This window comes from Cetorhinus maximus, chromosome 24, assembly GCF_964194155.1.
Source record: "Cetorhinus maximus chromosome 24, sCetMax3.hap1.1, whole genome shotgun sequence".
Lineage (NCBI taxonomy): Eukaryota > Metazoa > Chordata > Chondrichthyes > Lamniformes > Cetorhinidae > Cetorhinus > Cetorhinus maximus.
This window is the reverse complement of record NC_135902.1, coordinates 50,232,438-50,258,641: the sequence shown is the minus strand read 5'-3', so window position 1 is coordinate 50,258,641 and position 26,204 is coordinate 50,232,438. Positions and strand designations below refer to the sequence as shown.

General features: G+C 39.9%; 1 protein-coding gene across 6 annotated transcripts in view; it reads right to left on the bottom strand.

Moving 5' to 3' along the window:
- Positions 1-26,204, bottom strand: part of helz (helicase with zinc finger) — a 256,788-nt gene that overhangs the window by 127,303 nt on the left and 103,281 nt on the right. For all 6 annotated transcript variants that reach the window (XM_078529015.1, XM_078529019.1, XM_078529018.1 and 3 more), the window contains exons 15-16: positions 19,733-19,834; positions 16,511-16,689 (exon numbers count right to left, since the gene is read on the bottom strand). In XM_078529015.1, the coding sequence (XP_078385141.1) occupies positions 16,511-16,689; positions 19,733-19,834 (281 nt within the window). The remainder of the gene's footprint in view (positions 1-16,510; positions 16,690-19,732; positions 19,835-26,204) is intronic.

Genomic DNA, 26,204 nt, shown 5'->3' with positions numbered 1-26,204 from the left:
CATCTTCTTTTGTGCTTGGTGTGACTCCAAACAGAGCTTTGCCCCCAATTCCAATTGACTCCAGTTCTGCTAGAGTTCCTTGATGCCACACTTGGTCAAACGCTGCCTTGATGTCACACTTCGTCAAACGCTGCCTTGATGTCAAGGGCAGTCACACTCGCATCATCTCTGGAGTTCAGCTTTATTGGCCATGTTCGAACCAAGGCTGTAATGAGGTCAGGAGCTACATAGCACTGGCAGAACCCAAGCTGGGTGTCAGTGAGCAGGTCACTGCTAAGGAGGTGCCGCTTGATAGCACTGTTGATGGCCTCTTCCATCACTTTACTGATGATCAAAAGGAGACTGATGGGGTGGCATTTGGCCAGGTTGGATTTGTCCTGCTTTTTGTGTACAGGACATACCTGGGCAATTTTCCACATTGCGGGGTAAGTACCAGTGTTGTAGCTGTACTGGAACAGTGCAGCAAGTTCTTGAGCACAAGTCTTCATACTCTTGTCAGAATATTGTCTTTTACATCAGTGTGCATATTGGTCAAAGTACAGTCAAGCAGACAAGCCCCAGCAGTTTCATCTAAGCCACATTATCAGAAGGGTGGTGTGAAGCAAAGGACTCATGCTTCTCTGGAACAAGAGAAAGGCAAAGTGAAAAGTCTGAGGCACACCATTCCCACAAATCTTCAAACAGTTGACGCAATCATTTACCCGCTCACCGGTGCTCAGTTTGGGTTCTGCCAGGACCATTCCGCTCAAGGCCACATTACAGCCTTGGTCAAAATTTGGACAAAAGAGCTTAACTCCAGAGGAGAGGAGAGCAATTGCCTTTGACATCAAGGCAGCATGTGACCAAGTGTGTCATCAGAGAGCCCGAGCAAAACTGAAGTCAATGGGAATCAGGGGCGAAAATGCTCCATTGTCGGAGTAATACCAACAGAAAAGATGTTGGAGGCCAATCATCTCAGTCCCAGGACGTTGCTGAAGAATTCCCTCAGGGCAATGACCTCGGTCCAACCAGTTTTAGCTACTTCATCAAGGGCTTCCCTCCATCATAAGGTCAGAAGTGGGGATATTCACTTATGGTTGTGGTGTTCAATTTCACCTGTTACTCCTCCAAAAATGAAGCAGTCCATTCCTGCATGCAGCCAGACTTGGACAACATTCAGGCCTGGGCTGATAAGTGCCAAGTGATAGTCATGCAACAAAAAAAAAACTGTCAAGCAATGACCATCTCTAACAGCATTACCATCGCAGAATCTCTCACCATCAAAACCCTGGGGGTTACCATTGGCAAACTTAACTGGTCCAGCTGCATAAATGCTATGGCGACAAGAGCAGGCCAGAAGCTTGGGAGTTCTGCAGCAAGTAACTCACCCACCAACTCCCCAAAGCCTGTCCACCATCTACAATGCAGAAGTGTGACGGAATACTTTTGCCTGGATGAGTGGAGCTGCAACAACACTCAAGAAGCTCAACACCATCCAAAACAAAACAGCTCGCACCTCACCCACCACCAGCGCACAACAGCTGCAGAATGTGCCATCTACACATGCACTGCAGCAATTCACCAAGGGCCTTTTGGCAACACCTTCCTAACCTGTGACCTCTACCACCTAGAAGAACAGGTGCATGGGAACATGGCCACACATGCAAGTTCTTGACCAAGTCATACACTGTCCTGAATTGGAAACATAATCACCATTCCTTCAGTCAATGGGTCAAATTCTGCAACTCCTTTTTAGCAGCACTGTGGTTTACCTACACCACATGAACTCCAGCATTTCAAAGTCACAGTTTACCACCTCAAGAACAATTTGGGATGGGCAATAATGGCCCAAGGCCAGCATGGCCTTGCCAGTGATGCGTACATCCCATGAAAAGAATCAGAAAGCAATCCACCAACGCAGCTAAAGCACAAGGGGTCTGAAGCGTTATCCACTCTGCCATTTGTACAAATGTAGCAACAATAGACATGCACCATGTATAAATGACATTCAAATAGGTGCCCAAGATGTCTCAAAATGTGCGCCTATGTATTAACCTGAAAATAATCAAATGCTGAAACAATATAATTTTCCTAATGATGTCCTCATACAGCATTGTTGGGGCTCAGCAAAAGTATATTAAATGCAGCTTGGTTTTACAAAGAACACTGTGTTCCAGATGGTGGTTTTGCATTGCACCAGTTGTGAAGGTACTGTCAGTGGAATACATACTGTTTAACCGAGTCTACAGTCTTCCTTTACCAAAGAAAAAGAACCAACTCTCCCACAAACTCTTTCCGAACTGATAGAAACTGGAGTGCCAGATCAACGAGTAGTACTCCAAGTGTTAAGTGTAGAGCTTTTCCAGTTTACCCTTCAAGAGATAAGAGATACAACAGCTTCTCACCTGCACTGCTCTACAAAACCTCCCTTGTGGACACTCAATAATAGATAATAATACATGACAGCTCTAAAAATAACATACATCCACAAATCATTTACATTTTGTGGAAGGAAAAGAAATCAACAAATTCTATAGTACGAAAACGTTATACAAATTACAATTTATTCAAGAAAAATAAGCTGCCACACATCAAATGATCCAGCGCATGTCCTTGCAGTTGATTAAGTGCCAAGAGCAGTTCATTGCCTTGTTTATTGCTTTGTCACATCCTAAAACCTTGCTCTACTGGAAAAGGGAGTGAACAAGGAGACTTTTAAACGCGAGTGCAATTCAGAACAAAGATAGAAAACACCTCACACAAGTGGTCATTCTTCAAGTGTCAGCCCACAACAGCAAATGTTGTAAAATGTTGCTGAGTCCCTCTTGTCCAAACTGACCATTTGCATGTGTGCACTTTCCAGCAGAGGTCACCAGGTTGTGTTTAAGAATAGGAACCGTGGACTGATATTCCCTGACCTAAACCATGGATATCTAAGTTAAATATAGCCACACCAGCTGAGATCAGCCAACTCTGCACAGACTACAGATCAAACATGTGGCCTTATGCTCTGAATGCTGCATTTATTAAGAGTGCACAAGGGTTACTAAACTAAATCCCACTGATCATTTATATTGAAAGTATTTGATGACATGCATTTCAACAGCTTTTTATCACAAGATATTAAAGAAAATAATTACTGAGCTATGTTATTAGAGTCCAGTTCTTAAAATTGTGATAATTATCAGAGAGCTTTTAACATAATAACTGGGTTCAGGCCCTTAAGTGTGACTCTAACACAAAAAACACATTTTTTTATTCAGTCATGCAATAGTGGCAGCATAAGTCCTGATTTGACTCCCAAACACAGATGAAAGCGCTTGTGTCTCGACCTGACAAGCAGCTTAAATGAGGTGCTGCCAGGTGATGTGATCCTGTCGCCAACGGGGTCAGGGCACTATGATGACACCCTTAAGTATCAAATAAGCATTTCTTCTGTCTCTAAGTGATAAACAGAGCCCAGAATTTTCTCTCATGTCTGTCATTCTGGAGTTTATTTAAAGGTTTTTGTGGGCTCACATATCCCAACAGCAGTAACTCCAAAGTTAGGTTTGCTGTTTTGCAGCGCTTGGCTCTTAACACTGTCCTTTCTTCAAGTTAGCCTCAGTAACAGCCAACAGTCCAAAGGGAACAAAATAGTTTTTATGAAGGTGCTCGGGATGTAACTTTGCTTGATGGGGGTTAAGTAGGCTTCCATAGCAGGAAGACATTTGCAGATGAGCTAAAATGGCTAAGATTTTTGAAGGACACTTAAAAAATGGAGAACTGTAGATTCTTAATCCATTTACTCGCTGGTTGAGACCTTTAATATGCTGTTTGTGCAACATCAATTGTGGTGACAATTACTTACTAACTTCATTACAGATTTTATAATTCTGATCAAACTCAAACTTGCTTTGCGACTACTTCAAAGACAGTTCATGTATGCAAACCTCATGCTAATGTCCTTGTCTCTCTTCTGGAATGTACAAGATCTTAAACAAGATATAGCATAAGTAGGAAACTGTGCACAGTTTCTAGGACAGCCAGCCACAATACTGGATGCGATTTCACAGTGATCTAAACATGGTTTAATTCCTTATAGGCATTTTTTTTGCAAATGTATGTTGGGTTGTGTCAGTGAAGGCATTATGTTGGTTCTGAAGGGAAAGATAGCTTTAGCTAGTTGCGCAACTTAATTCTGCAGTGCAAATAGAAGCAAACTCAAATTTATAATTCTGCACAATTTATGCACAGAACATATCATCCATCAAAATTATTGTTCTAATATAATAACTCAGCTTCTCAAGCAATCAGATATGCTAATTTCTAAAATAAATAGCATATCTTCTGAATTATTGCAGACTGATTAAGAATCAGATTAAAAAGCCATATTAATTTTGCTCCCATTAATTTCGTATTCTTCAAGGTCCATTCAGCAGCATTCATTTCAGAGAACACTGTACAAAGGTGCTATTTTAGTTAACCGTTGTCCTTCATTCCTAGTAATATTACATAAATTTTATGCTTCTCCTTCCCAATTAACCCCTGGCAGATGTGCACTTCTAACACATAATTAGGGAATATACCATCTGGTTGCTATTAATAATGGAATACGAGTACCAATAGTTTTGGGTTTCTGTTTTCCAGCAAGATTTTCAAAGTTATCAAAGTGCCTGACCTTGTTTCTTAAATAGAGACAGGCTACCTTACAATTTTAAGTCTTATTCACTCTGAATATAAGCATCTTCTACTTACCTCAAACTGCTAGAGGGAGAAAAAAATTACCATTGTGATTTTCCGAAGCCAGTGGCACGACACTCTCCCCAACTTTGTACATAAAAATTTATGTTGACACACATTTCCCGTCTGCAAAACCTTACTTTCTATTGCTATGTTTTTGTCAAAGCTCCCACCAACAATGCAAACTGAGATAACAGACCTGAGTGAATATCTTTGCTTGAAGTTCTTACTTGCATTGATGTAAAGACATGGAGGTCTATTACATCAACTGTAAACTAACTAAATTACTGCACTTATATGTCAGTTTCTGTACAACAGCCACGGAGAGGAGCAAGGAACAGAATCCTTCTCACTCATGGAAACTTAGCTTGACACTTAAGTGCAAGTCAAAGGCTCAGCATTGATCTGGAGTGGAAAGGCTCTCCAGCTTCATTCACCCAAAAACCATCAGAGGGAGATGGATCCAGATGTTGTCTATTGGGTCCGAAAAGACATGTACATTTGCACAATCAATAGCGCCTCTTGGAAACAGATCAGATGTTTATTCATTTTTCTGAGGGAGTAACATTTGAAGTGTCCTTTCCTACACCCACCAAAATAAAGAGTTTTTAACAAGGGGAATTAGGACTTAACTGACAGCACTTTCACCCAAAGGGTCAGCAAGTTGTTGGTTTAAACGCCATACAGTAGCAAAAACATTTAATCTATGCTGTGTTGCGAATATCTAGTTCACGGTTCATGTGTTTGAGCTTTAGAATACAACTTCTAGTTTTGAGAATTAAAGTTTCAACTGTAGAAAATGGGGTAAATGCAACGTTAACAAGCTGGGAGGTTATTATAGTTAAAAGTCAGAAGAGATAGAGATGTAGAAATTTAAACAATGTATGGCTAACTGAAAATGAAAGCAAAAAAGGGAAACAGGAAACGGATCCTCCCAGAAACAAATCCTCTCAAGAAACAAAAACTGTACCTGAGGTTTGGACAGTCTGAAACTGGTTGAGGCTATATAAAAGGACACAGAGCCATCAAAGCTCAGTAATTGCAGCTTGGAACTGGCGTGTGCAGTTTGAAGCTCACCAAGTGAAGGTAGCCAAAGTAAACAACAGTTAGATAGACTTGCACTGTAAGCAGAGTAAAAAAACTAACTTCATCGTTCAGCATCTGGAATACCTGATCTTGTGTTTGAATTTTGAGAAGGAACACAGGCTGGAAGATTGCCTAGTTTGAAGCTAGTGGAAGAATCTACAGTGGGTCTCAAAGTCATGTGGCAAAGAAAACAACCAGCAGATTAGCTTGGAAGTGTTGGAAAAGTAACCAGAACAAGGGACTGAGGGTCCACAGGCAAAAGATGGTAAATGAAAGTTTTACCTAAGAATAACTAGAGTGAGGAGAATTCTCCAGAGAACTGTGCATACTATTGGTTGTTCCCAAAAGAAGTAAATAACTTGAAGAAAGTTTAAGCTATAGTGCAACAGCTGCCATATGCACCTATGTTTTGTAACCAAGCGACTGTGAAACCTTTTGGAACATCTCCAAGAGATGTCATAAGACACTATACAACTTTATCATATTTGCCTTATTTAAACTTTATTGTATGTAGAAACTAATGAAACCTTGTAATTAGTTAAAACGAGGTGCTCGGATTTGTCTTTATATGTTAACAGTCCCTAACCGGATCACAACAGTTGTCTCTTGAAGAATACCAAGGAAGTTCTGTATCATCAGAGTTGTCGTCCTTCAAACTGAACAGCAAACCAAGGAGCCATCTGCCCAGCTCAGGTTGAAAATAAAGATCTTATGATAGTAATCAAAGAGGAGCAATGAGCTCTTCTACTGTTCCAACCAACAGAAAAAAAAATTAAATCATCATTGTTGCTCATGGGACATTGCTCTGGGCACAACAGCTGCCATACGCACCTACATTTTGTAACCAAGTGACTGTGAAACCTTTTGGAACATCTCCAAAAGATGTCATAAGGCACTGTACAAATTTAAATATTCCTTTCCAGGGATAAAGAGGATGCTATAATTCAGTAAGACAGGAAAACTAGACAAAATATTTAATTATTTGCACTCACTTCACTGAAGTGGGTGGAAGTGGGTGGGTGGCTCAAATCTAGAGGATACACCTGCATTCAAAGTTCACCTGCCAAAACAGAGTCTTAGCCGACAATTTCAGGCATAAACATTTGATTAAAGTATAAGTATTGATTCAGAAACTTAAGCTCCATAAATGCAGCCTAGAGTGATTTTGATTAGTGTTACACAGAGTGCAATGACCTTTTGATTGAGTCAAAGGCTTTTCCCAGCTGCTGAACGATAATGCTAAGTGAATTTTACTAACCATTTAGCCAGTTTATTTGTAGAGAACATATCTCAGTGCACCTTGCCCTTTGAATCACCAACACCTGCCAAGATTTCCATTTCACCTTCTTCGGAACTCAAAAATTTCCATTTCTGAGTTCCAAGAAGAGTCATTTTGGACTCCAAGTTAACCCTATTTCTCTCTCCACAGAGGCTGCCAGAGCTGAACTTTTCCAGCACTTTGTTTTTATTCCATTTCGCCTAGTTTTGCCAATTTAATGAAACAAGGTTCTTTAATCACTCATGCTCCAGAGTTTGCACCAACTTAGGGAAATAGATAAGGACTTGAGGTTATTTCTGATGTGAACCTAAAAGAAGAAACAAAAGCAATCAGTATTTAGTTTCCCACATACAGAGATTTTAGAATCATAGAATATTACAGCACAGAAGGAAGGCATTCTACCCATCATGCCTGTGTCAGCTCTTTGATACCAAGATCTAATTAGCCTTACTGCCCATAGCCCATTAAATTTATTCCCTTCAAGTATTTATCCAATTCCCTTTTGAAAGTTACTGTTGAATCTGCTTCCACCACCCTTTCAAGGGTACATTCGAGATCACAACTAGGCTGCACACAAAAAATAAGTTTTCACACCAAAGTAATTCATTTGCTTATTGTTATAAATCTGCATCCTCTGATCAGTGACCCTTCTACTACTGGAAACAATTTCTCCTCATTTGCTCCATCAAAACCCTTAATGACTTTTAACACTCCGAACAAATCTCCTCTCTCTCTCTGCTCTGATACCAGCCCCAGCGTCCCTTCATGTAGCTGAAGTTTCAATTCAGAAAAACAATGGTTCTAAAATGAAATATCCAACTTTAATTACAACACCACTTTCAAATCTCAAAACCATAGGAGGTAACTGAACCGAATTACTTCTATACTCCCTTGATGAGGTAGAATGTCCTGTTAAATGAGCTATTATTTTATGATTGGTGAAAAACTCCCAGATGCAGCACATACTTTGGCAGGACTGAATTTAAAACCCCAAGTCAAAAAGATGTTTGAGTAAATGAGCTGAAGGATCCCAAAACTATCCAAAAGCTCATTAAAACCTATACTAAATGATGATTTATTTTTTCAATTCTGCATTTTACGTTTAAAAAGTGGAGCTTTTTCCTATCATTTAAAATTTTCATTATTAAAGGCAATCACCATTTGCTTATTCAACAAGCCATCTTCCAGGACAATCTTGAAAGTGGGGCAACTGATTTAGTCTGGAATAATGAGACAACGACATAATTGCAGTCAATCAATGTCTGACGTCACCTCATTTGAGTCCAAACATTTTGTGTGTTCCACTGCCCTGCCACAAACGCATCTGAAACTCAGCAATACAACGTAGCAGTGGAAGTTAGAATTTGAATCCTAATATTTTTCTGGCCAAGGCAGAAGCTTGGTTTACTTTAATTTGCTGCAATATCAATAACCAATTATTGGTTAATATAACCCCTTAATTAAGTAGGTTAAGTTGCAGAGATAGAGCTTCATGTCCACCAACACTGAAAAATCGCCACTTCAACACCCAGAACAGAGTTTAACTAATATTCCATTACAGTATATAGACAAGAAAACATGAGGCATTATTAAACTCTGACAAAACTACATAGTGAAGTCTGTAATTTTCATTTCTCAGGAGAAACAAAAACATGTGATCGGTTTCCATAGGAACAGCAGTAAAATACATTCACAGTGTTAGTTGAGGGGAAGCATTTTAAAAAGCAGACAGGAAGGGACACAATGTTATTGATATTATGAGATCTTAAGATCATAATTCATCGGAGTAGAAGTAGGCCATTCGGCCTATCGAGTCTGCTCCGCCATTCAATGAGATCATGGCTGATCTGATAATCCTCAACTCCACTTTCCTGCCTTTTCCCCATAACCCTTGATTCCCTCGCTGATTAAAAATCTGTCTATTTCAGCCTTGAATATACTGAACAACCCAGCTTCTACAGCCCTCTGCAGTAATGAATTCCACAGGTTCACTACCCTCAGAAGAAATTCCTCCTCATCTCTGTCTTAAATGGGCGACCCCTTACTCTGAGATTATGACCTATGGTCCTAGGCTCTCCCCACAAGGGGAAACAACCTCTCAGCATCTATCCTGTCAAGTCCCTTAAGAATCTTATATGTTTCAATAAGGTCACCTCTCATTCTTTTAAACTCCAATGAGTACAAGCCCAACCTACTCAACCTCTCCTCATAAGAAAATCCCTCCATACCCAGGATCAACCTAGTGAACCTTCTCTGGAATGCCTCCAATGCCAGTATATCTTTCCTTGGCTAAGGGGACCAAAACTGTTCACAGTATTCTAGGTGTGGTCTAACTATTGCCTTGTATAGTTTTAGCAAGGCTTCCCTATTTTTATACTCCATTCTCTTTGAAATAAAGGCCAACATCCATTTGCCTTCTCCATTACCTGCTGAACTTGTATGTTAGCTTTTTGGGGTTCATGCACAAGGACTCCTAAATCTGTCTGTGCTGCAGCCTTTCTCCATTTAAATAATATTCAGCTCCTCTATTCTTCCTGCCAAAGTGCATATCCTCTCATTTCCCACATTATATTCCATCTGCCACTTTTTGCCCATTCACTTAACCTGTCAACATCCCTCTGTATACTCCTTGTGTCATCCTCACCACTTGCCTTCCCATCTATTTTTGTACCATCCGTAAATGTGACGATAGTACATTCACTTACCTCATCAAAGTCATTAATATATATTGTAAACAACTGAGGCAACTACTTCCATTTTGTTACTCCTCATTGACAGTTTATTCCTTCAGCAGGTAAAGAATGTTTAATTAGAAAGCATCATCTTGCCATTAAAGACGGCAGAACTCCAAAAATAACATGATCACCATCTTGGATTCGTAAATTTAATGAAACTTGTTCCAACTCAGCAATTAAGAGTTTGAATAAAGCTTTGAATTCCATTGAACTAAAACTGTACATTATAAAAGGCAAAGATCACTATTTGCAAGAAACCACTGTAGTTACACTGCACAGAAGGCTGACTTCATTTGGAACTACCACTGTGACAGCAACATTTTTAGCTTTTTCAGGGACACACGAAGCACCGTACAGTGATGAGTCAAAAGGAAATAATGAACAAACCAGACCTATGAACTTGAGTCTGCTTCACTCCTTTTTGTGCTTTTTCCTTGAAGTAGCAGAGATTAATGAGGTGAGTTTACTGGTACAGTGATTAAAGCAGGTCGCATTTACTAATGGACATGAAAGGTAAAAAACTGATTTTGTTCAATATGCAGATCTCAAATGGAAATTAATTGCACATGACTGACTGGTGTGGCAATTCCTGAACTCAAAAGATGCTTGCCATGGGGATCTTTACATCCAAATAATACCCTATTTATATTAACACTTTTCTGCTAATTGACAGCAGATTCAGTTTAAAAACCATTTTGGCTCTGAAATTGAGGTTTCCACCACCTCTGCCTGTACCAAGGCCAGAAACAGTGATGGCAAACTGCTGCTGAAAGGCTGAACACAGTAGAAGCATACTTCCCTCTTCTCTATACAGGTTTTGGAGCCATTTTGCTATCCACTTACAGCCAACATGTGCACCTGTTCATTGCCACTTTAAAACCATGATGCCAAATATTGTTGCCTTCTGAGTTGTAAACTTCTTCAATTGCTGAGGAAATTTCACAAGTGCAAGAAGTAGAAAAACAGTCTCATTCCTTATCCATAGCAAAGTTGGATTACACCCACCGCTGGGAATGGCAGTTGCCTTAACTGTTCTTCAGTGGCTGCTTTTAAACGCACGTTGAGATGAAAGGGAACCGTCTTAAGGGCAATGGGGTCTGGGTTTCAGATGAACAAAAGCTTCTTCCTAAAGTATATTTACGACCAGCAATTACAACGCCAATAGCTACAAACATCACAAAAATTTGCATTTATGTAGTGTCTTTCACGACCACAGGACATCTCAAAGCGCATTGTAGCCAATAAAGTTTTATTGAAATAGTCATTTGGTAATACAGAACTTTGAGTATTGCTGAAAAAAAAAACGACATTTTGTTGAGGCTTTTCGTCTTACACTCATCAGGACGATCGCAAGAACAACCAATGTCAGGGGAAGCAACAACTTTATACTGTATGAGAAGAGAATACTGATTGGTTGTCAAGTAGACTCTGACTGATAAAGGCATTGCTATGGAGAATGCACCAGTTAATGGTGACTGACAGTTAACTGCCAAGCATTGTTTGAAATTTAAGCCAGGCAGCTTGACTCTGATCGGTCAAGACATTGCCCTGGTGAACGAACCAGTGAATGGCTGTCACTTATTTTGTTTAGATAAAATAGGCACAATATGCATACATGTTCTTTCTGTCTGCAAAGAACAAGGCCCTGTGTATCAATATATGGAGCTTCCAGTACACACAAATGCGCCACACTGCGAGCCCGACTGACAATCTTAAATTGGTTGTTAGGGAGTAGGTGTGTGAATAACAGGTGATCAGATATTGGGCTGAGTTTCAATAAAACCCTGGGCAAATAGTCTCATGATGTACACAGTCTCAGCTCAAGTGAACTAACTAGTTCACTGGATTGTGGTAGCAGGACTCTATCAGCACTGATGAAACAGCTTCCCAACAAGGGTTGGGGTTTGGGTTGGAGGGGTGAGGGGGCAGGGTCGGGGGCATCAAACAAAATGAAGTTGCTGGACCCCCACTCCTTATAAAAGTATCAAAGTAAAACTAAAAATATGCTTCTAATCACATTATCATGGAAATTTATCACAAACGTGCATTTCTCAAAAACACCATACAGGTTTTTTAATTGGTATACATTGGGCTGATTGCAACAAATTCTTCCAACCCAAGGCAAGTGGCACATTTGGGGTCCAATGAACCCTTTTTACAAACAAGAAAGGTGAGGCTGCCCACAAACACCTGATGATGAGGAGTAATAAAAGATTCTAAAATGCAATTACATCAATTAAAAGAGCTGAATGAAAGAGACCAGGTTTGTATGGATGCATCAATTATTATGGTCACACCAAGTGGTGCCAGAATTGGAAAAGTACAAAGTTAATTGAGAAAATTAAAAAGAAATAAAACTGAAAATGCTGGAAAGGTGAAATTAAAGAAAACAAGAATACTGGACATACATAGTAGATTCAGCACATGCAAACAGAAGAAAGAGACTATGATGATTCAGGTAAACATTCTTCAAACTTAATTCTGAATGCTGGGAGGAGTGAAGGTAACCGACAACACTCCCCCTATCATAATATCAGTGCAAGGAAAATCCTTATCAAAACCAAGAATTTGACACAAAATCTCAGTATTCAGTCACACTGCAGACATTTTAAAAAGTGCTCCCTTACTCTGCTCTGTATCAAAAATGCAGGAAAAAAAAAAATCACCATTTGAGTACCTGTCAAAGAAAACAGCTTTTAACAGATAACTCCTCTACAGGCTGGTTATTATCCACATCCTAATCATGACCCTTCTGAGATTTCATTTTCAGGCGTGATTCAGACCATTAGGTAGTCCATGAGTCGTACAAATAAAACAAAAATACATTTTTTTTTTAAAATAGATGAAGTTTTAACAAGAGCTGTGCTCAAGTTGGAATTTATATTCATATCAACAGAACTTCTACAATATCCATGTTAAAACTGATTACTAGTTATAAAAATGAACTTAAACAAATTTACATATTACACCCTTAAGTCTGGTTGTTTGTCTTTGTAACATTCAAGTCAGTCGTCCAACCAATTGGACAACAGAGTGCATCATATCTATCAGAAAATAAACTAACTACATCCAATGTATCCTAGAATTAGTGTTTTACAGCAAAGATGGCAGTCTTCAGCCCATCAAACCTGCAGTGACTCACTTATCCATTTAGTTCAATTCTATGTCCTGCCCTCGTGTCTTTCAGATACTTCCTTTTTGAAATATTTATACATTTTCATTTTAGAAGTTCTTATCGATTATTAGATATTACAATGTTGCATGAAGGCACCACCTTGCGCACAAAACATTGATAAATTATTGAAATACCCTGGTCAGATTTGATGTCAAACTGGCAGGCCTCATTTGTTAGCAACATTGCTTTGAATTCCAAAGATTCAAGCTTCCTGCATTACAACTCATGAGCAACTCCATGGACAACAGGAAATTGCAATCTGATGCTTTATCCGGTGAAAACACATAAGCAGGCTGCCGACGAGCATGTTTCAGCAACAAGCTTTGCCAAACCACAGCAAAGGTAACTGGGAGTTTGAGGTGCATTCATTGCTAGACTTCGCCAGCAGGTGTCCTGCTTGCATGTATTTACAGTGCATTAAAAAAATTTGCAGCTTCAACACTTCCTACATTCTATACAAAAAAATTGCTGATGTAAAAGCAAAATGTTGTGGATGCTGGAAATCTGAAATAAAAACAAAGTGCTGGAAAAATTAAGCAGGTATGACAGTATCTGTGTAGAGAGAAACAGAGTCAACATTGAATCCAATATGACTCTTCTTCGGAACCTGCTGATTAATGTTCTTCAAACAAGGGAAAGTAAGTTGCTCACTTGCAACTTCGGCCAATGTACCCATCTCAAGCAAGGCAAAACCAATCATCTCAGACTAAACAATGAGTAGCAGTAATATCTATTGTTACAATCCCAGCTGATGTTACTAGTGGACAAGTCAGATCCCAGGGTAGAACCTGGCTTGATAGATCTTAACTTTTATTTTTTGTTATAGAGTTATAGAGGTCTACAGCACAGAAAAAGGCCCTTCGGCCCATCAAGTCTGTGCCGATCAAACAAGTACCTAACTGTTCTAATCCCATTTCAAGCACTAGGCCCATAGCCTTGTGTGCCATGGCATCGCAAGTGCACATCCAAATACTTCTTAAACGTTATGAGGGTTTCTGCCTCTACCACCCTTTCAGGCAGTGAGTTCCAGATTCCCAGCACCCTCTGGGTGAAAAAATTCTTCCTCACATCCCCTCTAAACCTTCTGCCACTTACCTTAAATCTATGCCCCCTGGTTATTGATCCCTCCACCAAAGGGGAAAAGTTCCTTCCTGTCTAACCTATCTATGCCCCTCATAATTTTATACACCTCAATCATGTCCCCCCTCAATCTCCTCTGCTCCAGGGAAAATAACCCCAGTCTATCCAATCTCTCCTCATAACTAAAACTCTCCAGCCCAGGCAACATCCTGGTAAATCTCCTCTGCACTCTCTCTAGTGCAATCACACCCTTCCTGTAATGCGGATTCCAGAACTGCACGCAATACTCTAGCTGTTTGAAACATGGAGGGCAGCCACTGAACAGAATCTGCTTATGAACTTTTAACAAAAAAAAACATTTATTAAACAAGAAAAGATGAACTATATCGCACTACTCCTTCACCCACAACTATAACTTTACAAATATATACAGATTACCAATGATAACACAAGTTACAAAATCTATCTTGTACTCTAATGTTCACGATAAGTATACAGTCTATGTAAATCAATAGGTGACCTGAGGTCAGACACCCCACACTCTAAAATCAAGTGATGATGCCACCCAAAGCAGATGCTATGGATTTCTCATCAGCTCCCCCAAGATGCTTGTCACACAGTGAGCCAACTGGTCTCACTGAACTCTGTCTTTCTTCCAATCTCAACGCTCGAGGAACTCGCCTTGGAATCTTCTCACAAATAACATTTTCACTTGGATGTCTTCACAAGGATCAACCTCCACAGGTTTGAACTCTCCTTCCGATGCTCTACTCCCCTGGATCTCTACATGCATTCAGGTTTCACCCTCCACACACACTCAGGTTTTCGTATGTGCCAAGAAGGACACCACTGCTTCACAGGCCCAGAGTTAGAAGTTGCCCACCTTGGCTGTCTCCTCAGATCTTCTGGCTTCTCGCAAGCCCACTTTGCCTTGATTTTGCTCCCCGCAGCTCTCTCTTTAATCGGAGCCCTTTTCTCTGCTCCTTAATTGAACTTCACTGAACAAGATCTATTCCAGATTCCTGTCCTTGTCCTTTGACTTAACTGTCGTCTTGAGGCCTTTCCCTGTACCACTCCCTGGTTTTGGGACTTTCTTTGCTCTTTGGAATCTGCTTCCTGCCATTCCCTTGCCTGTGTCCAGCTTCTCCCGGCACCTGCTTCCAATTGCATTAAAACTGCTTGCTGTTTCTCCCCGTGCCTCCATGGGTGCCCTGTTGCTAGGCAACAGCACACCGTTTTTCCTATTTTGTTTTAACTTCCCTAAACCGTTTCAAGGGTCATAAAACATTATTAAAATGCAGGTACACAAACAGGACTTCACACCTGCTGCTCCAACTGTAACGTGAAACCAAAATCCAAGCTTCACCTTTCTAACACAAAAAAAAATATAAATTAAATTTAAAGCTGCAGCTTATTCCTATCACACACAAATAAACATATAGTTTTAAGTAAATTATCTCTAGTTCCTAACACTATGCAAGCAGTTATCCAGAGTTTAAGCCTACTTTGACTACTCATGGAACAAAATTCACCAGATTTTGTGAAGGCAAACAAACGTAAACATCAAAAAGATTATAAATCAGAGCCAAAAACCAACTTGAGCTTTAACCTGTATTGCCCAAAATTATCCAATGTGCAAAATTCTGAGCTCTCAATAGGTGTTGAGCACAGCATCCATTAGGAAACAACAAATATATAACACCACCTGCTGTCTCACTTAAATCTCATGTCTCAGCTACCACAATTTTTGCAAAACTTTATAGGCTGAATTTTCAACACCCCTTCCCGAGCCCAAAAACACCGGCACTGGTCGGCATGTCAGTTTCAGGATGCTGTTCCCACCATTGGCATTTGGGGAGGTGAGTTTGGGGTCCAGGAAGGCAGACTGGCAATTAGGCTGGTTAAGAGTCTTTTTAAAAAGGAAAGTTCAGGAGGCAAAACTAGGATTATCTGACTGGGGTGGGGGGGGGGAGAGAGAGAGAGAGAGAGAGAGGAGGAGACTGCCGGAGGTGCCGGTTGCTGATCACAGGTGGATGGTCCCTGCCTGCTTGGGTGGATGGGGGTACAACCAAAGGCCACCTATACAGGGGGTTCCCCCATTGTTCAACAGTGATGGCCTGGCTGCTTTCTCTCGTTTCATTCAAGTTTTTAAAAAGTGGCTGAAGGGGCACCTACTGTTGAGACACCCTCCCAGTTACTTGCTTTGTGCTGTAGTCGGGTGCTTCACTGAAGCTGGACGGCCTCCAATTGACCCTCCAGCTCTGAGGCCCCACCCACCGCCCCTTAATTGAACAGGGAACCCATCTCCATCCCAATTATGGGCCCAACCATGTGAAAATCTAAGCTTTAATCATATTCCCACTGGGTGGGTTCCTGATCCAAAAACAAACATGGCCCTTAAGTCCCACATTCATGGCAAAAATTCAATGATTCTGAATTTCCAACATTACTCACCTAATTCAAGATCCAACTGGCAGAGATATTGCGATGTACTAAGAGTAACCACCACCACTCGATGTCTCAAGATATCCTCTTTCTGTGGCATCTGAAAGGTGGAATGTGTGCTTGAAATCAAACAGTACTGTTGCACTACTGGATGTACAGTCTTCACCCATCGATTTCTGAAATACACCCTGTAATTGCAGAAACCCAGCTTCAGGAAATATCCAATTGAAATACATTGCATATCAACCTTGATTTTAAATAGTTACAACTTCAATCTTTCTGAATCTTATAATGCAAAGCAAAAAAAAAAACACTAATGGTGCAGCTTAGCAACCATAACAGAAAAGAACTAGACTCTTATGTAGAGCCTAGACAAACAAGTTTCTTGACCAGTGGTAGACTGGAATGCATTTTTAGGAATTCAGTTCTCAGATATAAATTGCAGATTTTGGTCACACCATCTACGCAAATTAGAAGTTGGGAAGAACCCATTAGGAGAAAAAAATAAATCAGCAACTAAGCCACAGGATTGGACTGTTGAGCATCTTTGAACAACTAACAGCAACACTGGCAGAAACCTAGAATCAAGGCAAGATTGGGAATGGTGCTTGGCACAGCAAGTAGCACAATAAAGTGGGGGGTGGGACTTTGGTAAGAAATTCCATCCCCCACAACCCCCGACCTCCCACCTCATTTCATTCACTCCTCCCCTGAAGGCTATATAGTCCAGTTACATATGTACAAGTGTCCTTTGGTACCTCATCTATGACAGCAAGTACTGACATAGTAATCAATGAAATCCAAAAGTGTTCGCATTCAATGTCTAGACATGCATTTTTTAGCTAAAGCATTTGGTTAGGGATCAGAAACATGAATTGCAGCTGATATCACCTCCACCCCCACCTACTGTCTAGCCCATTACAGAGACCCTCCCATTAACCTAACATAGATCAGTTAACTCAGCACAGTGCAAAGGACAAAAAGCTAGGGCCTTCCTAACTTGGCACCGATACAGGACATCTCTATACCTGCTGAGCATCCAGAAAGCTTTGAAAATACCACGTTTTTTGTAAAAGCTTTAAAAAGTCACGGTTATTAAGGATTTCTGGCAAGTTACTGGTGCAAGCCACTGATTTTCACTTGCCACGTTAAAGATTATTTGAACCCCAGCATATTATTATTTTGAACTGCACTCGCAAGTTTCAGTTACCCAAATGTGTATTGTTTTTACTGTTCTAAGAAATGAACGTCAAGATCTATCTTTAAGTAGCTGAACAGGAGAAGCACAACATAGTGCTTTAAATCATTTAAATAAGAACATTAATAATACATTAAGAACTTTAAGCATCACTAAATCATGCAAAGAAAAAAAATGGAAAAATAAATCATAATAACCAAAAGGAAGATTCTTCAGATACAACTGTTGCAGATAGAGCATCAAGTCTGACCAACAATATGGCAGCTGAATATTTAAATACTTTAAAAAGAAATTTAAAATGGTAGCATTGTATTAACTTGCACAGTGAATCAGAAGTGTTTTTTTTTAAGTGGTTAACAGAGAAGTGGTTTCAAAGAAACTCAAGCAAGTGATTCATAAAGTAATGACCCAGATGGATTTCATCAGGGAGTACTTAAGAAATTGATATGTTCTAGCTGAAATATTCGAGAAAAATGACAGAAAGAAAGTTTTTAGCAAAACTCAATTAAGAAAACTAAGAGGGCTTTGCAGTTAGGAATTAAGGTTGATCTGCTTAACAGGCAACATGCAAAACTCAAAATCAATTCAAAACTATTCCAGAAAAGTCAGAAGATTGTGCATTCAAGTCCCACTCCAGGCTTTGAAAAATCAAGGCTGACTCTCCAGTCCATTACTGAATGACTGCTGCACTGTCAGAGGTGCTGCCTTTTGGATGAGATGTTAAATTGAGGTCCAGTCTGCCCTCTCAAATGGACGTAGTTAATCCAATGGCGCTATTTTAAAGTAGAACAGGGAAGTTATCCCTGGTGTCCTGACTAATGTTTATTCTTCAATCAAAAGCAGATTGCCTTATCATTAACACATTGATGTTTTTGGTGGGTACAATTGGCTGCTGCGTTTCCGACATTACACTATATAAATGCCAAGTTTTTCTTATTTTCACTTAGTCTGACCAAACACAGTAAGAATAAGCCATGGGTTCAACAAAAGGAAGGTGACACTTGAAAAAATGTTTCAGAATTTTTGATGATGAGATCAAGTTAAACATTACCATTTATAAAATAGCTGGACTTTCAGAAAATCCCTTAAAGTCTCTTAGTAAATATGAAAATTCACCATAATGGATGAATAATAAAGACAAAAAGCAGTCAGAGAATTGACCAATTCAATCTGTGACAAGTAGAGCCCAAAGGGACACCAGCACCTACGTCGGTAAATCACAATATTAAAATAAACATGAAGATATTGTATTTGTTTGCTAATAACTCAAGGTGCAAAGGAAGTAATACAAGAGGTTAAATCCTTTGCAGCTGTTGACATTGAGGCAAGCCCTTTAACCCTCAAAAGGATTTCACAGAGACAGAAAGCATCCGAATCTCAGGAATGGATTGTAGCTCTGCTTAGCTTCAAGTGTTCAGCACAGTTAAACATATCTCCAGCCATGTGTGCCAACAGCAGTCGATACAATGAGTACTGGATGTAGCCAGAATAGTGATTCAGAATAAGATTCATCTATCACTAGGTATCTATCCCCTTTGGCCAAAGTGTCAATTGGAGAAATTCAAAAAGGGAGTAAGAAAATAGCAACTAGCTTGTAAGGACAGTTATGGTGCATGGGTTTATAATGACTGAAGCATGTTTTAGAAATATAACCTAAAACCTTTTGGGGGAGGCCACAAATTCTCTATTTTAATTTAATAGACACAAAAAAAAATTTATAACTTTTCACACATTTCCTAACCATTAAACTACAGACAAACAGAACTAACCTTCTGACTTACTGCTCCGTAACACGTTGCTTTTTATGGGGAACCAAAGGTACTTTTTAATGCTTATTCTCTCTATTTCGTCAAGGGGTGGAGAGGGAAGAGATATCTCGTTACATACCAGCTTACAATGTGTCATTCTAGAACTGCTAGTGCAAGGTATCAAAAACCTGTCGTCAGTCATTCCCTGGCACAGCATATTATCGCATTAATTAGCTGAGCTGCATTACTACAAAGTAATAACTGTCAAGTGTTTGACAATCATACCTGAGAGGCCTAGCCTGTGGATTTCCAGCTTCTACATAAGGATGGAGGTAATCTTTTATGTATAAATCAGCAGCACTGTTGGAATGGGTGCAAATAAGAATCCTGTGTGGGGGAAAGAAAAAGAAAATAAATGTTGAAGGACAAACATGAAAAAAAAAACTAGGTTAGACTAGAAACGAAGAAATACCAAATAACAAACATTTGAATTAATGTTATGGCAAGCTTCATGATTCACTTACTTAAAGTTTAAAATCAATTGCCAAAATATCCATTCTACACTTTCCCAAGTCTCTAAAGACAAAATATGAGCAAGATATCAAGCTTCTAGCAGTGGGTGGAGCAACAGTTCTTTGATGGAGTCCTTTAAAAGGCTGGACTACTTTTGGCTCATAACTCCTCACAAAAAACCCCAAAATACACCGAGCAGCTATCTTTGTTTAATACCTTGATTAATCTATTTCCTTTCAATCTACGTAAACTCTGTTTAGGAGTCTCTATGCCTCATCAACAATTGTCTTATTTCTCAATTATTATTTGCCCCTCATCCATTTTGTGTTTAATTTTAAGAGCTCATGACCATTTCCGCACTCATTATTCTGATCTTCATCTCCTCACCTCCAACGCACACATGCCAGGACCAGCAGAGGCAGACACAACAAACCACATCATAAATTTATTGTACTGTGAAATATTCCACTACCTTGAGGGGAGCTGTTTGTGGGGGTAGGGAGAACATGAGATGGGTGAAGTAGGAAACAATAGAAGTAGGACTTAAATTGTGAAAATTATGCCATGCTTTACAACAAACCTGATAAATATGTACATGTGGTATAAACACAATATGCACAAGAGGTGACTGTGTTCTAATGCACCTGATGCCCTTGTCCCTTCTAGGTGATGGAGCTGAAATGGCAGGCCTACCACTGTGTGCAAGCTCCATCCAGTACAGTACACAGTACAAATAACGAACACACTATTTGGACCACTGCTTGAAAAGCTATTCACCTGAAAATCTTTGGATCAGGGAATTTAAATGGATGCAAACTCATTGATTCATTGTCAGGATTTAGTGCAGAGAAGACTTATCTATTGCATTAAACATTTCTGAAAGCTGAGATCCACATAGTGCTCTGGAGAATGGGAACAGTTTTGGTAACACCCTTCTGGGTAGTTGAGAATGAGGAACAGCAACAGTAAAGACCACAGACAGCCTCAGCGGCGTTACTGGAGCTATCACCAAGGATAAAGGCAGCACAAAAGCATTCATACCTACTACATAGGCTGCAGAGGCCCAGAGTGATATACCTACATTTTGCTGGAGCTGTGTTTAAGGAGGCAATGCTTCAGCAGACAGCTGTGACTGCCTTGTGCCACCTGGTACAGCAAGGACAACAATGCTTGTGAAAACCTGGCTGCCCTTGTGTGCCATCTTTCATCCAATGTCAAGTAGCAATGACCAAAGAAACTCAATGAAGACAAACCTCACTCTAAGAGGTGCAACTTTGCTTTAAGCAGGCACAGTGTCTGCCAGGCATCTTGCCCTCCAAAGAGGCAAGCTACCCAAATGTACTAGAAATCATGCAGAAAACTCGGCAAAAGATTCAAATGAGGCCTGACCATGAAATTAGTTTGTGCCCCTCACTGAATCCACCAGATGGGTGGATAGCTTACTTGACTCATCTATATCACACCTAAATAGCACCAGAAGTGCAATCAAATCCAAATCCACTTCTTGCCTTTGGGAGATCTGCCATCTACTCAGTCAGAATTTGAAAGCTGGGTTTGCATATTGGAGGATGAGAAAGTTATTTAACATTAAAGACTAGCTGCTCTCCCACGGCATTGCACACGGGGAGTCAAGATCAAGAATTAGTCATGTGAGAAATGGTGAGGAGGTGCCAGATAAGTGGACCAGGCACACAGATTTAAAGTCATACATTGTGTACCTATGTTTAGGATATACTTTGATAAGTAGGTGATCTGGCCCCTTCAAGCAACTGAAAAATTATATAGGAATAGTTCCTTTACCAGTTACTGGAAAAGACTAAACAATAAACTCTTAACATACGAAATAGGAAAAGTAGGCCATTCAGCCCCTTGAGCCTGCTCCACCATTCATTAAGATCATAGCTGATCTGTCCGCGTTACGAATTCCATATTGCCATCTACCCCCGATAACCTTTGATTCCCTTGCCTAACAAAAATCTATCTACCTACCTTCGCCTTAAAAATATTCAATGACCCCACCTCCACCACTTCTAATGTGGCTAATGCTGATAGGAGCCTGGGCTGTAAAACAGCATCATCACTGTAGTGTACGAGACAGTGCACTGTCCTGCCATCTGTTAATGTACACAAACACGCTCACTCTGGAATTTATGGGACAACTGACATGGGGGTCATTAACTAGTAACTTTTTCTCTGACTAAATGGTTTTCATTCCTCCTTTTGTAATGGCCGTTTGTAGCTTAATGAATTTAGCATTGTGAGGAGTATGTGGAGTGTTATGATCCCCAGCTGAGGTTACCCCCTGGACAAGTCTAATCCCAGAGTGGAACGCAGCTTGATAGATCATAACCTTTATTTGTTTGTTTAAATACGTGGAGAGTAGCTACTGAACAGAGGCACCGGAGTCAGCTGATGAACTTTTAACAAAAGAATAAAACATTTATTCAACAAGAAAAGATGAACTCTTTTTCAATACTCCTTCACCCAAAACTATACCTTTACAGATATATATAGATTTGTAAGGCTAACACAAGTCACAAAAGCTTTCTTATACTTTAAATGTACACAGTAAGCACCCAGTCCATGTAAACCAATGACACCCTGTGGTCAGACACACCACAGACCTCAAGTGACAGATGCCACCTCAACCAGATGCTGTGGATCTCTCCTCAACTCCCCCCAGACGCTTGTCACACCGTGAGCCAACCAGTCTCACTGAATTCCATCCTTCACATGAGAGTTTCCAATCTCCACTCTCCAAAACTTCACTTTGGAATCTTCTCCCAAACTGATGTGTTCTCTCAGACACCTTCCACAAGGGTTCACCTCCAAGATTCAAACTCTCCTCCTGATGTTCCTCTTTCCTGGGTCACCACATGCATTCAAGCTGTCTTCCACACACTGTCTCTCTGACTCAGCTGTCAACAGTGCATCACTGCTTCACATGCCCATAGCAAAGAGTTACAGACTTTCAGTTGTCTCTTTGAACCTTCTTGCCTCTTGCAAGCTGTTCTCACTTTAAATCTGAAGCTTGGAGTCTTTCTCTCTGCCCCTCACTCTTAACTTCACTTAACAGGACCTTTTCCAAGGTTCCTGCTCTTCTTTTGACTACAAGGTCTCCTTTGGGCTTTCCCCTCTTCCACTCTCCTGGATTTTTGGGGTTCTTCTTTAGCTTGGGACTACTATCTGTCCGCTTTGCTCCAGTCTCTCCTGGCAGCAACTCCAACAGCTTCCAAATCAAATCAAACTGCTATCTTTCTTCTTCTGTTTGTATGTCTGTGGGAGGAACCTCCTATCTGGGCCCACCCACCCACAGTGCTAGGCAACAGCACAGTTTTCTACTCTCGTGTGTCTACCTTTACTTTATAGCAGTCATAAACTCGTTAGAAACACAAGCAGCCTTTTAAAGTGAAACTAAAACTCCATTTGACCTTTCCTATCACACAGATATAGAAATACAAATCAAACTTAGACTTCAAAGCTAAAACTCATTCCTAACACCCAAAAATACAAATATAAACTTACTTAAGCTCTATTTCCTAACAGGAGCATGTGCATATGCAGGAGATGTTTGGCAACTATGTTTTGCTCTACTATATTTTTGTTTTAAAACAAATTTAATACAACATCAAGATAACCAGCTGTAAATCTTTAGGCTAGAGTTCCGCACTTTCTGTAGGATTATGTATGTTTGATTGCAAAGCAATTAACAGATCAATTCTGTGACTTATAAGAAACTGTTTGCATCTACTCTTGATGTTAAACATTCCTTTAAATAAGTAGTTATGCATTAGTTTCTTCTCTTGATAAGATGAATTTAAACATTGTTTCTTTTCTTATAAGGGGCATTGAACTGCATTTTTTTTCATTGAAGATAGCGAGCTTGAAATGTGCCATAAGCAGAGATACCATTTGTTCTGTACAGGTATGCACGGACTTGACAAAATTATTTCCAGGGCAGCTTACCAAGTTTCGCTTTTTTTCTTCTTGGCATCTGAACGTGAGGTTTTGATATTTTTTTCAGATAAACATTAATAAAACTCAGAAGGAGATGCCTCTGTCTTATTGAAACATCTTCAAATAGCACTTGCTTTAATACTGTTGTAAATTGATACTTAAATTTGACAAAAAAAAAAGCACTTGTGCCATTACTAGTAGGATATTACACAATCAGCATTTAATTTAAGAATACACAGCAAAAAAATTGTAAAACTGTTAACTGCCTGCATCTTCTTGAGGCCAACCCTTTTGAGACAAGCATTTTTTTTCTGGACGAAGCATTTAAGATCATCAACAGTTGACCTTTCAGCACAGCTGTCCTTTATCTCTGCCATCATAAATCATATAGCGGTAATCCATTTAGCAGTTGTGTATTCTGATCAATGTGGGTGAATATTTACAAAGAGAGGTATTTTGGGGGTGGTATCGTAGTTACGAAGGAGGAGTGATGGCCATCTGTCAGCCTCACTTTCCTCCATGTTTTGATATTGACTACAAGGTATCATGTTACGGTGTATTACATTTTGTGCTCCATTGTGGAGGTGCCCTCAGTTTTCCTTTCCAGTTTGAGGAGATGAAAAATGTGTGAGATGGATTTTAAAGTTTGTTCACCCAAAAACTTTTATTTCAGGTGTGTAGCAAAGGAAGTTTTAACTATATTTTAACCTTCTTCGTACCTATCCACACTTAAAAATGACACCACCATTGTTACAGTGCCATTGAACTGATTTTCTGTATTTTAGCCACAATCGACTACTGTATGGAGCTCTTGATCAGAAACCCTTTCATTCATGAGAATATTAAGACAGCATTGTTGGATATGGCTTAGAGAACTGAGCCAAACTAGGGAATAAATTAGCAAACTAAAACACAATTCACACAAATAAGGAAAGGGATGAAGTAAAATTCTGCAACTTCCTAATTGAAATCAGATTAATTTCTCAATGGCTGTTTTAACAGTTCTTGGAAGTTGTAACATTTTGATGCACAAGTTTTCAAGTTGTACTTTCGCTGCATTTATTCTAGCCTACAGAAAAGCCATCTGTTGGTACTCCATATCTGTCCACCTTCCAGCTGCATTTCCAAATCAGTGTCTTTTGAGCTCGTCAAACACTGAGGCTGAAAATATGAAGTGCTGTGTATTAAATAAGCAACATACATTTGAAAATTTGTAAAAAATTTATTCTACCAACCTGACTTAAACATCTAAAAATCACCCAACACAATCCAATTTCCATATAGGTCAGCTGCAATGGCAGATACATTGGTAGTACTAACAAGTATATCAATACACCTCACTCCCTGCAAACTGGTGTCAAGGAGGAATGCACAGCTGCAATTGGCTCAGCCCAGCCCTAATTTTGAACAGTAGCTTGGCTTGGTAACAAGGTGCCTGGAAATGCATCCATCTGAACAGCTCTTTGTAGTAACCTAAAAATAAACTTCAAAGTCCCTAATGATAGTTGGTCGATTTGAATGCGGGCAGTTACAATGAGTTAAAGTAAATTAATCTGATATCCCACAAATGGTGGCATCTACAACCTTCGTTGGCTGCATTCAAAACAAAAATAATGCAGATCAGCATTCATCATGTGTTCTTTGCAGATGACTGCACATTACCTGCCAACACTCTTAAGGATACTTAGCTGCGAGCCCACTACTCTAGCTCCAGTGGCTCAGCATTTTGGCCTGATAATCGATTTCAAAAAGGCACAAATTATGGTGCTTGGAGCATACGAGCATCCAAGTGGATACAATTAATAGCCTACCCCTTAAGATCATAGGCAAATTCTGTCTACAGTCCTCACCACTCGATGTGGATCAGCTACCACCATCACATCAAGTGACTTGACCATTTCCACTTGCCCTATCTTCAATGTATCAAATGGCATGACAGATGTGTAACTTATCTTCTCAACGCTGCAATATAACTGCATTTGAGGTCACAAAAGGCTCCAGTTTTGTTGGTCTGGGTGTGCCACTTGTGCTGATCAATACTGACCAATTGTTCCCTCCCGATCTCCAAGGCCAGTTGTAGCATCCCTTCCGCCACCTAACTGAACACAGAGCAAGGATCAAATCTGGATTGCTCCTGGTCTGTACAGTAGTTACTTGCTGGGAAAACTCAGGTCACTGGTGCAGTCTTTATAACATTATATAAGTGAATGTACTTCAAAATTCACATATCCCATTTCCACCATTCAATTCTCAAAATATAGTGTCTTTTTCAAAGAGATGAATATAT